The 15,154-nt window shown below is 40.5% G+C and overlaps 1 protein-coding gene across 2 annotated transcripts in view; it reads left to right on the top strand.

Moving 5' to 3' along the window:
• The window catches only part of atrn (attractin), a 133,949-nt gene that overhangs the window by 43,627 nt on the left and 75,168 nt on the right, over positions 1–15,154 (top strand). For both annotated transcript variants that reach the window (XM_082516171.1, XM_082516172.1), the window contains exons 18-24: positions 1,222–1,467; positions 2,006–2,143; positions 4,571–4,664; positions 5,696–5,748; positions 8,459–8,553; positions 9,827–9,905; positions 10,483–10,640. In XM_082516171.1, the coding sequence (XP_082372297.1) occupies positions 1,222–1,467; positions 2,006–2,143; positions 4,571–4,664; positions 5,696–5,748; positions 8,459–8,553; positions 9,827–9,905; positions 10,483–10,640 (863 nt within the window). The remainder of the gene's footprint in view (positions 1–1,221; positions 1,468–2,005; positions 2,144–4,570; positions 4,665–5,695; positions 5,749–8,458; positions 8,554–9,826; positions 9,906–10,482; positions 10,641–15,154) is intronic.

Here is a 15,154-nt window from a genome sequence, read left to right as displayed (position 1 = left end):
CATTCTCCTACTTTGAACAAATTGCAGCTGCTGCCATAGCAAAAACACTCTAGAAGAAGAGCCCGACACTTGAAACCGTTGCAGCATTTCATTTAAAGCTCTGAAGCTGCAAGCAGCTACATGTATAACTACCAGCCCTTCAGTCACGATTCATTAGTTGCAATTTAAGAAACGAGGAAAACCCGGCGAAAAATAAAGCATAAATCTGAAATCTGTGTATGTAGTACTGTAGCTGCAGTTAATATACTCAATCATTCAAGCATATGCTGCTCTGGAGATCTTCACCAAATTTACAAAAAAGGCTTGTTGATTATTGGTCTGTAGAGTAGAGCAACTTTGGACTGCTAAATGGGGGGGTTAACCTCCATTTAGCTGAACAAATAAAATTGTAGCCCTCCACTGAATGGCGATGGGGATCGATAATCTGGTTTGATAGTTTGAAACCTGGTACTTTTTGGATTTCGTCTTTGCAGCAGAGAACAATTTTCTTTTATGAAACCTAGCAGGTGAATCAAGTTATTATAGCCATCGATGGATGAACTGCTCATGGGGCGAGAGATGGAAATTAAAGGCACACATTCATGTGCCATGTTGACTGATGATGATTACATGTTAAATGGTTATCCAGCTTATAGATAGCTTTTGAAACTCTCTTCCTTTCCAAATTAAGTGGAAATTAAGCCAGATTTTTTTTTTTTTTGAATAGAACACACATTCAGTTTTTCTGAAGAAACTGTTTGACATTTTTTGACAACCACATTCTTGCCGGGCTATAGATGTGAAGATCAATCCAGCTGTCCACTTTGAAGCTAAAAGCAAAGAGGCTAGCTTTGATTTAAAGAGTGAAATCCGGTGAAACCAGCTGGCACGACCCTGCTAAAGGTCGAGAGCTAACATGATGTAACCTGTAATGTGTGAGGAGATTATATTATAGCCATTTCCCTCCAGTTCCAGTGTCTTAGCTTTATTTTAAGCTAACTCAAAAATGATCACGCTATCGCTTGCTGCTACTGACTAGTGTTTTATTCTCATATAAGCACAATTTTCTGAGTACCGGTATGTCGAGAATTCAGAGCTCTGATTGTTGAAATACTGATGGCTTTGTTTGTACCTTCCAACACAGAATCATTTTTAAAAGCCGTTTTTATTTTTTACAGTCAAAGAATTCAGAAATATAAATACCTTTTTAATCACCTGGTGCTGCGTTGTGTTTCACTTCAGCGGAGAACTGTTCTGGATACAGAACATGCGGGCAGTGTCTGGATCAGCCGGGCTGCGGTTGGTGCACTGACCCCAGTAACACGGGCAAAGGTCAGTGCATCGAGGGTTCCTACCGCGGGCCCTTCCAGACCTCTGTCCCGGCCCCTTCCACCCTTCCTGGTCTGCCCGCCAATCCTCAGCCAGCCCTCAACGCCAGCATGTGCCCGAGCGAATCAAAGTACAACTGGTCCTTCATTCACTGCCCAGGTAGGAACGTAATCTAAGATATTAGTTATGTGACATTAAATGACATTCATGCAAATTAATTTCACACACACATGTTGTGGGGATTACAAAAATGGTTGTCTGTTAAATCTGCGTTGTAACAAAAACCTAAATGTGAATTTATCAGACAATAGGCATCCAAAGAAAGTATGTGTTTATGTTGCATTTTGGGAAAATGTGTTTCTGTATTGTCACTTTGGTTTATAATTGTTCCTCATTATGTGGTACAGACAGGCGGACTTGCATTTGAAGGAATTACTCACTTAGCTTAATAACTATAGTGATCTTCTCATCTAAAATGATTGAAATGCTGCTTTAAAGAGACTTCTGGCTGCTCTGATGCCTCTTATGACACACTCGAGCACTGGACAACAAACAGCGTTTTGTTTTTTTACATAAATTTACATAAATTTCTCTGCTCAGAATAATCTACTCATTCCTTCATGTTCTGTCTTTATCGTACCCCCCTCTCGTCTCGGGGTGTGATGTTTATGCAGTATGTTTGTTTACTCTTTTGCAGCTTGTCAGTGTAATGGTCACAGCCAGTGTGTCAACGAAAGCATCTGTGAGAAGTGCGAGGACCTGACAACCGGCCGACACTGCGAGAGCTGCATCTCCGGCTTCTACGGAGATCCGACCAACGGGGGCAGCTGCCAGCGTGAGTATCCGTGGGCCGTTCGGCACGACGCTAAATCAGCCAGTCGGTATTTCGGCACGAGGCTTTTTTTAACTTGTCAGTATTTTACAGTCCATTTTTATGTCAGCCATTTCCTGATTCCTCGCTGCACCGTAAAGCCTTCCCAGGGATATTAAAGATTTACTCCTTTACAGCTAATGCTGACAGTCAGTCAGTCGGACAACAAATCAATTGTCTATTCCTTCGACAGGTTAATTTAGATTACAGGTATATTACAGCCACAGTGTATGTTGTGTGATTTTTACTTTTTATGCCTCCCTCTGGTATGTACATATATTTATTAAGTTCTGCGTCTGTGACAGTCAATCAATAACCTGTCCTGTCTCCATTCAGCATCGCTATCTTGTCAGCGTGCCCCCTCGGGGACATTAAAGGCATGCTTTACTTCACAGCTAATTGGTTTGACTCAAGAGGCATTATGTGGACAAGTAAAAAGTACACAGTCAGTGCCTCAAAATGGAGATTATTATCAAATAATCAAGATGACACGTGTGACTAAATGATGATAAATCACAAGGTGGCTCTTTTCTTCCAAGTCCCCCACTGTTAGCAGACTTGTATGTATTTCACAGCTGTTTCTACCAAAGGGGTGAGTCATTTTAAGAATGATAAATGAGGATGAATTAATATAAAGGATGATGCGCATTAATGTTTGTGCAGGCACCTTAAAATGGGTCTTTTAAAAATCACCAAGCCTAATAGACATTTCACACGTGTTCACATACAAGACGGTTCTCTCTTGGGAGATGGAAAGTTGTTCTTCTCCTGGAGAGTGCTGCCTCGTTGCGATGTGATGGGCCAGATTGCCATGACTGCTGGTGTGCCCGTGTAGTTAACATAGTTTCAGAGGATGAGGCCTTTTTTTTGAGTCTCTAGGTGCAGCGGCCTCATGGGAATCTTTGAGCTTTTCAGTTAGATTTCAAATCCTGGACTCACGTGCTTCGTACACCTTCCGAACACAATCCGATGATAGTGGTGGGAAAAACCGTTGCGTAGCCACCGTTGCAAATTATTGGCCACAAGCTAGCTTAAAAAGATGTAAGAATTAGATGTTAAGCTTTAAACAGCATGGGGAAGCTGAGAGGTGGTGCTGTGCAATGCTTTATTTTTTAAAGCACAGATGTTAGAGTTGCACATACATGTATGTTCATGTATGGCTTCACCACCTTACTTTGGTGTATGGCAGACCAAGGGTCACATAAATAAATTCAAAAAACTGACAGTAATTCTGGCCTCTGGCTCTAATGCAAGTACTGTTTGGACAACAACACATAAAGCAAAATCTATACTTCCTGGTGCAAAACAGTCTAAAGGTAAAAACTATATCCTGAATCTTTGCTGATTCCCATCCATTTGTCCAGGTTTGACCTGTAAAGGGCCTGTTCTGGCTCGTGGGACACATGTTTGACAACCCGGGTTTAAATGAACTAAATAATGTGCTGGATGCTGTTTGTGCAGAATATTTTTATATGCACTGACAGTAATGATTCATCTGGAATGATTGTTATCAGAGATACGTTAAACATTCAGTCATATTGTAAAAAAAATCAACTGTAGAACTCATAACTGTGTTTAATAGATGAAATAAGAGCTTTTTCACTTGCGCAATATTATGAGAACTCAAAGGTGTGTAGCCTTAAGAAAAGCACTTCTCTGTGATATTAATCTGGTTCAGTTTGCCAGTAAGCTTGAAGACTGGACACTAGAGCAATGGAAAAGATCATGCAGTCATTTGTATTATTGTAGTGTCTTTGCCTTGCAATATAAAGCTCCTTGAGGTGACTGTTGTGATTTAGCAATATATAAATTGAATTGAATTAAATTGACCTTTTCCATAGTGGTTTGTACATCAGGGTAAGAAGTGAAGCCGATGAGGTGAAGCACCCCTCATGCCTCATGCTCACAGCCTGTGGGGACGGTGTTATTATGCAGGGTCAGCTGGACCACCTGGATATACTGCACGATGGATTCTTTTTTTTCATTCAGAGAGCATGAGACATTGTCACACATGGATTAGCCAGCACAGAGCGCAGACTTTAACCCCACTGAGAATCTTTGGGATGTACATGAGAAGACTTAATGCAGCAGAGGCGGTCCAATGAAATATTAGCGGTGGACTTTGAATCCTCATCCTGACCACCAAGCTGGAAGTGACAAGATAAAAAACAGAGCTTCACTATTATCACGCAGGGCAAAATGATTTAATACAGGAAGAGGCCATTAATGGAGTCTGTAGGTCTTATAGGTTATGAATGTGCTGAATCAAGTTAATCAGTCATTAGATTATTTATATATGTGTAATATATTCACTCTACTGTGCAAGTCTTGTGTGTGGTTGCTGCAATGATAAGTAAAATAATTTATTTATCTATTTATTTATTTTTTCAGCCTGCAAGTGCAATGGCCACGCAAGCATGTGCAACCCTAACAATGGCAAGTGCTTCTGTACCACCAAGGGCATCAAAGGAGACAGATGCCACCTGTGAGTTTCACATTTCATGATGCTCGCCTGTCTCTCTGTCCTCTTTTTCACTCATGCGATGTCTGAAGTCTTTACTGTAATATTTTGCACCCCTAGAATTCAGATTGCTTGTGGGGTACCGTAGACTTTATTTTCTAGTTTGTCTCTGTGCAGCAGATCCATTATGTGTTACACCCAGAGAATCTGACAGCACAGTAGTGGTACTGGTCTATAGAAAACCCTCAAATAGCCTTTTTTAACTTTTTCTAGGATTTTTTTCTTGAAGATGGTCCTTTGTGATAGTACGGGCTTGTAGTTCAGCACTTTGGGGATCAAAGCTGGTAACTGGTCAATCACAGGCATCAAGGCTTCTGCAATCTGTGTACCGTGAAAACAACATTCAGTGACGAGTAAAAGTGTGAATTCCTTTTAATGATTTAGTCAACTTCTCCAAAAATTAACAGCATACATGTATTTGTCAGTTGTTGAGCTAACCCAAGAACGAGCCTGTCAAACCACCAGCAGATTGAGAAATGGGTTTCCAGTAATCAACAACCTTTATGTGCAAAATTGCTGAACCACATGAACTTCAGTGGGTTTTTTTCCTCCCCTGAAATGTTATTTTCCAGACCTGTAAAGCCACATGTTGAGATTTCAAAATGAGAAACTCTAACCATGGCACAGCGCAGCAGCAGCTGTTCATTAGCGCTTGCAGCTATATTTTTAGTACTTGTCTTAACCCTGGACTTCATTATCAGAAGGTTTTCCAAAATCCATTTAAAAAGTTGAGATAAGGTTTCACAAATGATTGGTCATCAGTATGAAAATGAGGCCTTTTTTTCGCCTTATTAAATTTCTTTAAAGATTTCGTAGGCACACGTTTCCTGTGAATTCCCATCACGCTCACTCGGTCTCCTTTTAATCTTTTTTTTTTTTTATTCTTTTTCACTGTGGTGTTACTTCCTGGCTGAAGGTTAACACTTCTCTTCCCTCTTTCCTTTCTTTCTGACTTTTCTACCATCCCTGTTCATCTTTCCCTCTCCTCTCTTCAGGTGTGAAGTCGAGAACCGCTACCAAGGCAACCCCCTCAAAGGAACATGCTATTGTAAGTGGAATTACAATCACTAACGTCAGTAAAGGGGTTTGTGTGTGCGTGCGTGTGCGGTGTCACATTAAGAGAGCACTATGAGGTCTGAATCTCTTCCTTGTTCATGTCAGTGGCAAGACAGCAACACGGCTCCTAAATCAAAGCAGTTTGATGTTTAAAAAATAACATCCAGAGCCAGAGCTGCTCTTTTAACCCTTTAAAACCGGTCAGAGTGGGCACGCTCCGTTTTGCGTAACTATTTTTAAATCCCGGTAGCACTGCGACCACGTGAGCTAGCGCAATAATTTTTTTTGCATATGAAACCGGAGGAGTTGTACTTACATCTTATGCCATCAGCTTGTCCTCGATCGGTTTCCTTCCACATATAGCTTTGCCAAAAACTGCATAAAAAGCGCTTGCAGGAACAAAAACATAATATTCCAGAAACTCGCTTTGCCGATCCGATCAGCTGTTCGTAACACTTCCTACGTCCATCAGCGTGAACTATCGCATGTCCGCCATGACCTGCCCGAAACCGGAAGTGACGTCATTTTCGCGGAAATGTAGTTTTTTACCATCAAGGCCTCATGAGCTTATACTGATGTTTTTAAAAGTTATGTTTGACTTTATGACTTTCTGTGTCGTTTCTGGGATGCTTAGGACTCAAATTGCACTGCTGGAAATAGTTTATTTTGATGCATATGCTGCTTTTTTGCAAATTTGCATTATAATATTTATTTTCGTTTTTCCTGCAGTGTATAAAAATTGGTGTATTTCAAAAATAAAACTATGAAGACACTCAAAATAAATTTCCTGTGGTGGGAAACTAGTTTGTGCAACTTTTTTGTATTTACAGTTTTGAGCCTCTTAAATTTCTCTAACTAGAAATATATGTTAAAAAACAAAAACGATTTTCAATTTTTTTGAAGTTTATTGCACTTTTTTGCAATTTATGTAATTACTATGCACTTAATGCATGCATATTATTAAAATTTAGGCTGTAATGGTTGTATTGATGTATAGCAACTTGAAATGCTCCAAAAAATGGCACTACAACATGTAAAAATATAATATAAGCTCTGGCGGACTTGGTTCTATGGTAGGTCTTAAAGGGTTAAACAAGTCGCAGGTGGAAAGAATTGAAAGTGAGACGCAGATGAAATTGCCAAAAAAATGCATGTAAGCTTATAAAGGACCGTCTTGCTCTTTTTGCACCTGTGATAAGTCATTTTGCAGACAGATTGCAGTACAGCGGTCCTGCCATTTTTAATCTCATTATCTGATGATTATGGAGGCTAAAGTGATGTCACGTTTGTCTAATCATCAGTACTTTCTAACCCAAACAAGCTATAAATCATGTTGGACTGTATAGTGTTAAATTTTCACACTGATGGAGGAACTAGGTCATCCATTGTGCTGCTTTAAAAAAAAAAAAAAAAGTATTTGTTTTTATTACCCTGTATTCTGCTAAGGTGTGAAAATGTTTCTAAGGCATAAATGAGCAGGAACATTAAGTGTTATCCATATTTACCCTGAATTAATTGGATAGTTTGTTAAAAATCAATCAACTGTAAATTCATTCCTCATCAGATTATTAATCTATAATGGAATTTAACAGCTAGTGTTCAGACACAGCTTATTTTTGGTAGCAGCTGTTGCTATTTGTGGTTGTAGCAAACGCCCCCGTCATCCAAACACACTGCAACTTTAATAAAGAAGTCGGGCAGTAATTTGTAATTGGGAATTTTCAATCAGCCTGTGAGCCACGGTGATCTGATTTTCTGCTTCGCACAATATGAGTCTACGTCCCCACTGTGTTCGTTCGGTTACCTTGCTGGGAGCTTAGAGGCGTGCTGCCAGTCACTGCCAGCTCACCGTGGCTGCTCCTTCTTGTCCCATTACTCCCTGTAATATTTCAAAACGACCTGCTGTCAAAAAAATGCCAGCAGGGACTGTTGTTTTGTATGTGCGTTGGTGGGGAACAGTAGTGGCAAGCGCTCGGTTCCTGACACAAGCTGCATTTCCTGTTACTACCTAATAATAAAAATAAACTCATGTCTGCCGGTTACATTCCTTTTAATGTGAAGTTGAAGCAGTTGGGAATGTTTTCTGTACATTAGACGTTAATTACATTAGTGTTTTTTAATGACAGCACCATGTACTATTATTCAAATATCTATAAAGCTTTTGATCAGTGTTACCCTTGCTGTATGGAGAGGAAACAAACTAACAAATAAAACCCTCCAATTTTTCCAAGTACGTGATCCAGCTGTTTAAATTGATTTTTGACTGAAGTTGAACTTTTTTGTTGAACTTTTTGTTGAGGTGGGATTATTTTATGTTTACTTATTTTCGAGATTTGGCCCCATCTAAATCGCTCTTATCCAGATTATTTGAGTGGAACTGTAACTGCAGAATAACCCCTGGCGTCTGAATGCGTCCGTCTCCCGTGTTTTGTTGCGCTGTCCTGAAAGTGACCTTCAGCTGTAATTTACCGCTAGCTGACACGCTGTCATGTAACCCATCCTCTGTCCTGACCTTCATCACAGAGCACGCTCCAAAATCCTCAGGTCTCGAATCGAATGTTTGAAACGGGGAAAGAATGGGAGTAATTTTCTGAAACCATGTTCTTGTGTGACTTTCAAACTAGACTGATTGAGTTGTTCTTCTGCTTCTTTTTGTAATCCCCACCACATTCCTCCCACGCTGGCTCACTGGCTTCAAACAGACACGCTCCTCATCGACTACCAGTTCACCTTCAGCCTGTCGCAGGAAGACGACCGCTACTACACGGCCATCAACTTTGTGGCCACACCTGAGGAGGTATGTGTCTAACAGTGAGCACCCCACCGCCACAGCAGCTGTCACTTCTGTGAGGATTAGAAAGTTTACAGTTGTTGTCGAACAAATAGGCTCACTTCTTTGTCATTTTAGGGATAACTTAGATGGTAGTTCAGTAGTTTACATGCACACCGATTGTACTGGACAGGCAGGAAGCACGGTGACGCCAAAACTAACTTCAAAATAAAATAAGAATCAGTATTTAATAATCACTCAACAAACTGAGTCGACTGGTTTACTATGTTCCCTGCAGGAAAGTTTCCTCGCTGATAAGCTGGTGATCAGAGCGAAGAGTAATGTGGCCACTCATCAGAGAGTCAGTCACACAGATGTTTTTACAGCAAACAAAAGCTTGTCTGGTCGTGTTTACCTGGCTGCAGCATCTGGGGCCAAAATTGAAACATAAGCATCTGATTAAATGTTCCAGATGGTATTTTTCCCCTGACAAAGCTTCTACTAAAGATTTACAAATACACAATCGGCTACAGGGGAAGCTCAACTCTTACAGCAAATCACAACATATTTCGATATATATTTAGCAAATCCAGGAAACTTGTGGTGAAGTTGAATTTTTAGCTGTTTGAGTTGTTCCGCAGTTATTTAGTAAATCAGAAACCAAAAGATCGTTTACAAAATATAGAATTGAGCAGATGATTTCAAAGTCCAGACAAAGCGATGATAACATCTGTGACGCACATGTGTAACAATAAATAGTGAAGACATCTGGATTTCTCGCCGTCTAGCTTCAGCCGGCTTCGCTGAAGCTGTTGAAATGTTAATTGTTGCCTTTTTTTTCTTTAATAAATGATTGATTCATGAACGCCGGCTTTCAGTTAGTGAGTAAACATCAATTACATCTCAGCTTACATCTGTTTGACATTATTTGAGCTTCACTTACAGTGAATGTGATACATACAGTGTTCAGCTGCGGTGCTTATTCAAACATTTGATTTGTTAATTCGGCCTCCCATTAGCTCTGCAAATTTGCTCTGGTCTGCAATACAGTAAGTGCTTGTGCAGCTACAAAGTGATACCGGAGGAGTGAACAAAGTCGCTGCTCTGCAGTTACAGTAAAACGTAAGGGCTTTCCTGGTCTGTGTGCTACGAGCAGTTTGTTTTTCGTTTACTCTGGTGGCTGCAGTAAAAAACGGACTCGCCCATCTTCACTGAATTGCGGTTCGACCACTATGGGGCACGTGGGGGAAATGACACCAGTAAACTGATGATGATGACTTGTCCGTGTTTCTGTCCTCAGCCAAACCGAGATCTAGACATGTTCATAAATGCCTCCAAGAACTTCAATCTGAATGTAACCTGGGCCACCAGCTTCACCGGTAAGTTTCAACAAAGCCCCTTATTAGTGCTGCTCAACGAATTAGTCAATGAGCTAATGATTGGCCAGTGATTGAAATATGCACTCAAGTGTTTAAATTAAGGCTTAAAATGATAAATATTACTGATTTTCTCAGACAAAGAAAGTGAAGATGACTGGTTTTATATTCATGTAATAACAAGTTAATGACAAGGTTTTGTTTTGTTTTTTGTCACCATGTTCACAGCTGTTTAAAAATGATATGAAAAGTCACCTGTCTTTCCATTGTAGTAGTTTCTGCACCAGGAGATTTACAAATGTGAAGTAATGCAGATATTTCACATTTGTTGTGTCAATAAAATTCCACCAGACACTGGAGCAGAAATGAGAAATTCTCCTTTTCTTTTTGTCTTGTCTTGTTTTTTCTTTTTTTTTTTTAAATAATTTCCTCCATCATCTATAACTTTTGTATGATTTGACATTTTTGTCCTGTCTTCCCTTTCCCCTTTCTTCTCCTCTTTTCTTTATCATCCTGTTATTTCTATTTTCTGTATTCCTATTTTCTCCCTCCATCTCTGTCCCTTTTTTGTGTCACCCAGCGGGCACCCAGGCCGGAGAGGAGATCCCCATCGTCTCTCGGAGCAACATTAAAGAGTTCAAAGAAAGCTTTTCCAATGAGAACTTTGATTTCCGAAACAGCCCCAACATTACTTTCTTCGTCTACGTCAGTAACTTCACGTGGCCCATCAAGATCCAAGTAAGCAACTCGTACGCTTAACGATAACTGATCCGTTTTTGTTACCATACATATTTGTAAAGCAGGGAGGTAAAGACAGGCTCACTACAGATTAATGCAATACTAAAATTCTGTTCAATTTGTAACTCTATATTTATGATACAGCTCCACTGTGAGCAATACATTTACATAAAAACTGACATGTATTGATGACTCAAATGCCAAAGAAGCGTGATCGATTGTCAGTTTATGGAGTGCTCTTATCTGGGCACATTTACTTCTGCCAGACAGAGTAAGTCATTCATGTGACATCTAAGAAAGTGAAAAGAATGTTAGATATGAATTTAAAAGTGTTAAAATGAGAAGCTTGGTGTATGACAAAGTGTGGGAAGTAGAATTAATGATGGCCGGAAACCTTAAACGTGACAGGTAGAGAAGGTTGCTTTGTTTCTGTGTCACATATATGAAAAAGGGGACGAGTTTACCAAATGTAGCTTTAAGTCAAATTCACTGGTATTTTGCAAATATAATAATAAACGTGAATTTGCTGTGCAATTGTGTAACTTTATTAGCAGCGTCCTCCTGAAATGCGCCAACAACATCGAAAGTAACATCCTCCTCTCTACCCCTTAACGCTCTTTTGGTCGCTATGGTAACGTGTGAATATTTCTTTCAAAATAAGACACAACTGCAATATGAGTTAACCAAGTTAACGATAAATTTAAAAAATAAATTTCACACCTGAGCCTAAACTCTCGTGGCCCAGTGCTAAATGACTCGGCCCGGGGGTTGGGGGCCGCTGACGTAGCGGATCAATACAGGGCGTCCATGACCCTGTTGGGGACACTCCCATAGGGCTTAAATCCAGGGCTCTCCACCTGTTGCTCTTAGAACTGAAGAAGCTTCTCGGATAAGAGGTGAAACGTCTTTAAGACACTTAAATAAGTCCAGAGGCTTTTCTTTCCAAGCTCCTTAGACAACTCTGAGATAAGCAGTATCCGCAATGCTAAAACAACATACAAACATGACACTTTAAAAGCCAAAGACACCTTTATAGAGTTGTAATTTATGTGTTAGCTGTGTGTTGTAGTGGTTACTGCAGTTTTGTTTTAGTTTTAGAACAATTATCTATGTCAATTTGAAATTTCCTCTGTCACCAGGACAGAGGACAGTTTGCTGACTTTGTTCCAGGCCTCTGAATTATTAAAATTAAACCAGCTTGGTTTGACTGTACAGACAAAACAGCAGTGGTGTTTAATTTTTGCTCGTTTTTGTTATTGTGCAGCATGTAATGGAGCTGTGTTGTTTTTTCAGAAAGTAAGCCTTTTCTTTTCACCTGAAATGAGTTCTTATTGGCTTTATTGCTGACATAGTTAGCAAAATGGTAATCAATACAACACTTTACGTCTCAGTACTCAGCGGCTTTGATTCAAGTAACACTGTAACACAGACTCGGCCCTGATTAAAATGCAGCTGTACTCAGTTGCCTTATGCTTAACGACTGTGTTGTGTTTGAAACGCCTCATACAGCTTTGTATCGACATCCTTACACGTGTAGTTGTCACTGATGTAGGATGTGGCTTGTTTTCTGTGTAGATTCGTAGAGTTCTAATAAAGCATTTCAGGAAATTGCATCTGAAAATGTGCCGTGTGTACATGGGTGTTTGTGCAGGGTGGTATAAACTCCTGCATCAATACAACCTGTTGGTGTAATAAATGAATGTTCTGCCAGGACTGCACGCTGCTGGAGGGGGAGAGTCACTCTGGGCCTGGCTTCCTGTGCCCGACTGTGTGCCTCTCCAAACAGTTCTGGGAATGATTTTCGGTGGTTGCCCCCCTTGCAAGCTTCTTCCCCCACCTCTCGCCCTCCTCCTGTAGGGGAGGAAAAAAATAAAATCCTGCCTCCATCTACCATATCCTGCCTTGTGAGGGCTTTTAGTTTAGAACACCCAAACTGCTGCCAACCAGCCTCAGGAGGTGCAGCTCCACAGCAGAGCAGAGAGCTTAGCTGACTTAGCTCCCCCCACACCCCACTCGGCCTCTTTTAGGTCCACCTCACCTTCTGCCTTCCTGGGTGGGATCATGTAGAAGATCACCCCTATTTTGAAACTAAAACACAGGTCTGTTGCTATGTTTTTTGGGTTTCTTGCCCCCTACTTTGCACTCGTGGAGTTTTATCTTCGTCAGCGAGGTAACAATTTCTGTTTGGGTTTTTTTTGTTGTTTTTTTTTAAACCACTTCTTCTGACTAATAGTTCTTGATTTTTCCTTTGCCTTTTCTCGCTCTCCTCGCATTCAGCGGTCTGCTGCAGTGTGACACTTGGATACGTGAGCGCGCTTGTGTGTGGAACCGTAGGCGGCAGGTCCTCTGGTGTTGGCAGGCAGAGATCGGCATGCTGGAAAATGGTTCATAAACAGCAACTTAGAAAGAGCAAGGGCAAAGTGGAATGTTAAGTTGAAACACATGCTGCATTCAGAGTGCGCGAAGCTAAGCTCTCTCTCTGAGCTATACAGGGCTCTCTGTCTTTCTCTTGCTCCCTCTCTTCACACGCCACCTCAAGGTTGCTTCTGTTTGCTTTCACAGGGTTGGAAGTGGCGCTCGAACAGCAGGCGCATCATTTTGAAGGGAATTTGTTTTTTGCTCGTTTTACCTTCGCTCCACTTTGTCCGAACACACGGTTGAGTTCAAGCTTTTTGGAATTATTACACATTTCTTCACATCAGATCAAAAACTTCTAAAAGCCCTGAATTGGATTACAGGACACACCCCGTTGTAATTAGTCTCATTTACCAAATGAGATCTTTCCCAGTGGTCGGAGTGAATTCCGTGATGAGTTCATCAACCGTCGAGCTGCTCGGATCATCAAAGCAGAATCAATTGCAGGGAGATTAGTAAGCCCAGAGTTCTCACACACCTCTTTTCTCCCTTTTTTCCTGATGAAGAATAGATCAGATTTTAATGATGTTTGTAATGAAACACAAATCCCAGACTAATTACATTAAAGACCTGTGATCTCCTGTTCCGTGCCTTAGTGAACATGTCATGATATGGTAGAGATTACAACGGCCTGCAATTTAATACCCCGCCGTGGAGTAGCAGCATCTGTAGCTATCAGCTGACTGCTGCTCTGCATATCTGTACGGACCCGTGTAGCGTTTATCTGGGCCATGCCTCGCTGCCTGGTGGGTGTGTCTTGATAGTGATCGCAGAGAGGTTGGAAAACAGAAGCAGTGGTTTTTGCAGTGACTGATACAACATAAAATTACTGTATAAAAACTAAAGGAAAATGAAAACTTAAAAAGGTACCATGCACATTAATATAGTGGTTATATATGAAAGTATTCTACCTTTAAAAAAATCTACATGTTTAACACCTTAATCTGAGATGCACTAAGATAACAGGAGTAAGTACTTTCCTTAGAAATACCACTTACAGAAATTGATAATTGCGTCACCTTGCAGTAATTGCATAACTCATTTCTAGTTTGTAAAGCAGGTAATTTAGTCTTAATTTAGATTTAAAGACTAATCGTTAGATTCTTTCTTCCTTTTTAAGTTCCTCCTGGCGTGATCGGAGGTGTGGCTCTGTGTTTCTCTTTAAAATATGCCCAATGTTTTTGAACATATTCCTGTTCAGCTCAGAAGCTTTACTTCTTTTTAAAATCTGTCATTTTGGCAGCATGCTGGAGATTATCGTGCCAAATGTTCATGTGACTTGGAGTCATCTTTTAGGCTTTTTACTTTTTTAGCTTTCCCTTTTTTTAAATCACATTGTTGTTGCCTCGACTTTCCATTTTGGTGTGTGTTTGTCAGTTTAGTCACTCTAAAGGATCGTGCTTGTTCATAAAATGGCAGTACTCCTTTGTTTTGGCTCAGAAACATTTTAAAACATTTGACACTGAAGTAAGTTTGCACAGATTTTACTTACGGATTTTGTTGTTTACTGTACATTTGAAAATCAGCCAGCTACTCATCATTTTCCAGCTAATCTAACTTGCTCAGTACAGTAAAGTAAAACTGTTTACTGACCTTTGAGGCTTCACTTTGACTGTGCTGTTTTGAGAAAAATGTAAATTTTTCTGCAGTGTATGGCTGCAGTGACAGAGCTGCCATGCTGAGGTTTAGCAGGTATAGTGTTGTTTTGTTGATGACGGTTCTTTTTGTGGTGTTGTTTTTGCCCCTGTATCAGGATTAAATCAGTCTGAGTTTGATGGGAGTATTATTACTTCTCCAAGTATTTGGTCACAAACACAAAGCGCTGGACTCTTGATTGTTCCTCAGAAGATGTCAGATTCATTAGATGGTTAAGTCATTTCACACCAAAAAACAGAAAGAGAGAAAACCCTCCAGTACTGTTACAGCAAAAGTCCAGAGTTCACCAACATCATCATACATCATTTGTATACACCAGGGTTGTCAAACATAAGGCCCTGGGGCCAGAATCGGCCCAGCAAAGACTCCAATGTGGCCCACTTTGACCCCCATCTTTGGAAAATGTGACAACACCTATTGCCATTCATACTACACCAAATTAA

This window comes from Aulonocara stuartgranti (genome assembly GCF_965226115.1).
Source record: "Aulonocara stuartgranti genome assembly, chromosome: 19".
NCBI classification, from domain to species: domain Eukaryota; kingdom Metazoa; phylum Chordata; class Actinopteri; order Cichliformes; family Cichlidae; genus Aulonocara; species Aulonocara stuartgranti.
This window is presented reverse-complemented; position numbering and strand designations above follow the sequence as displayed.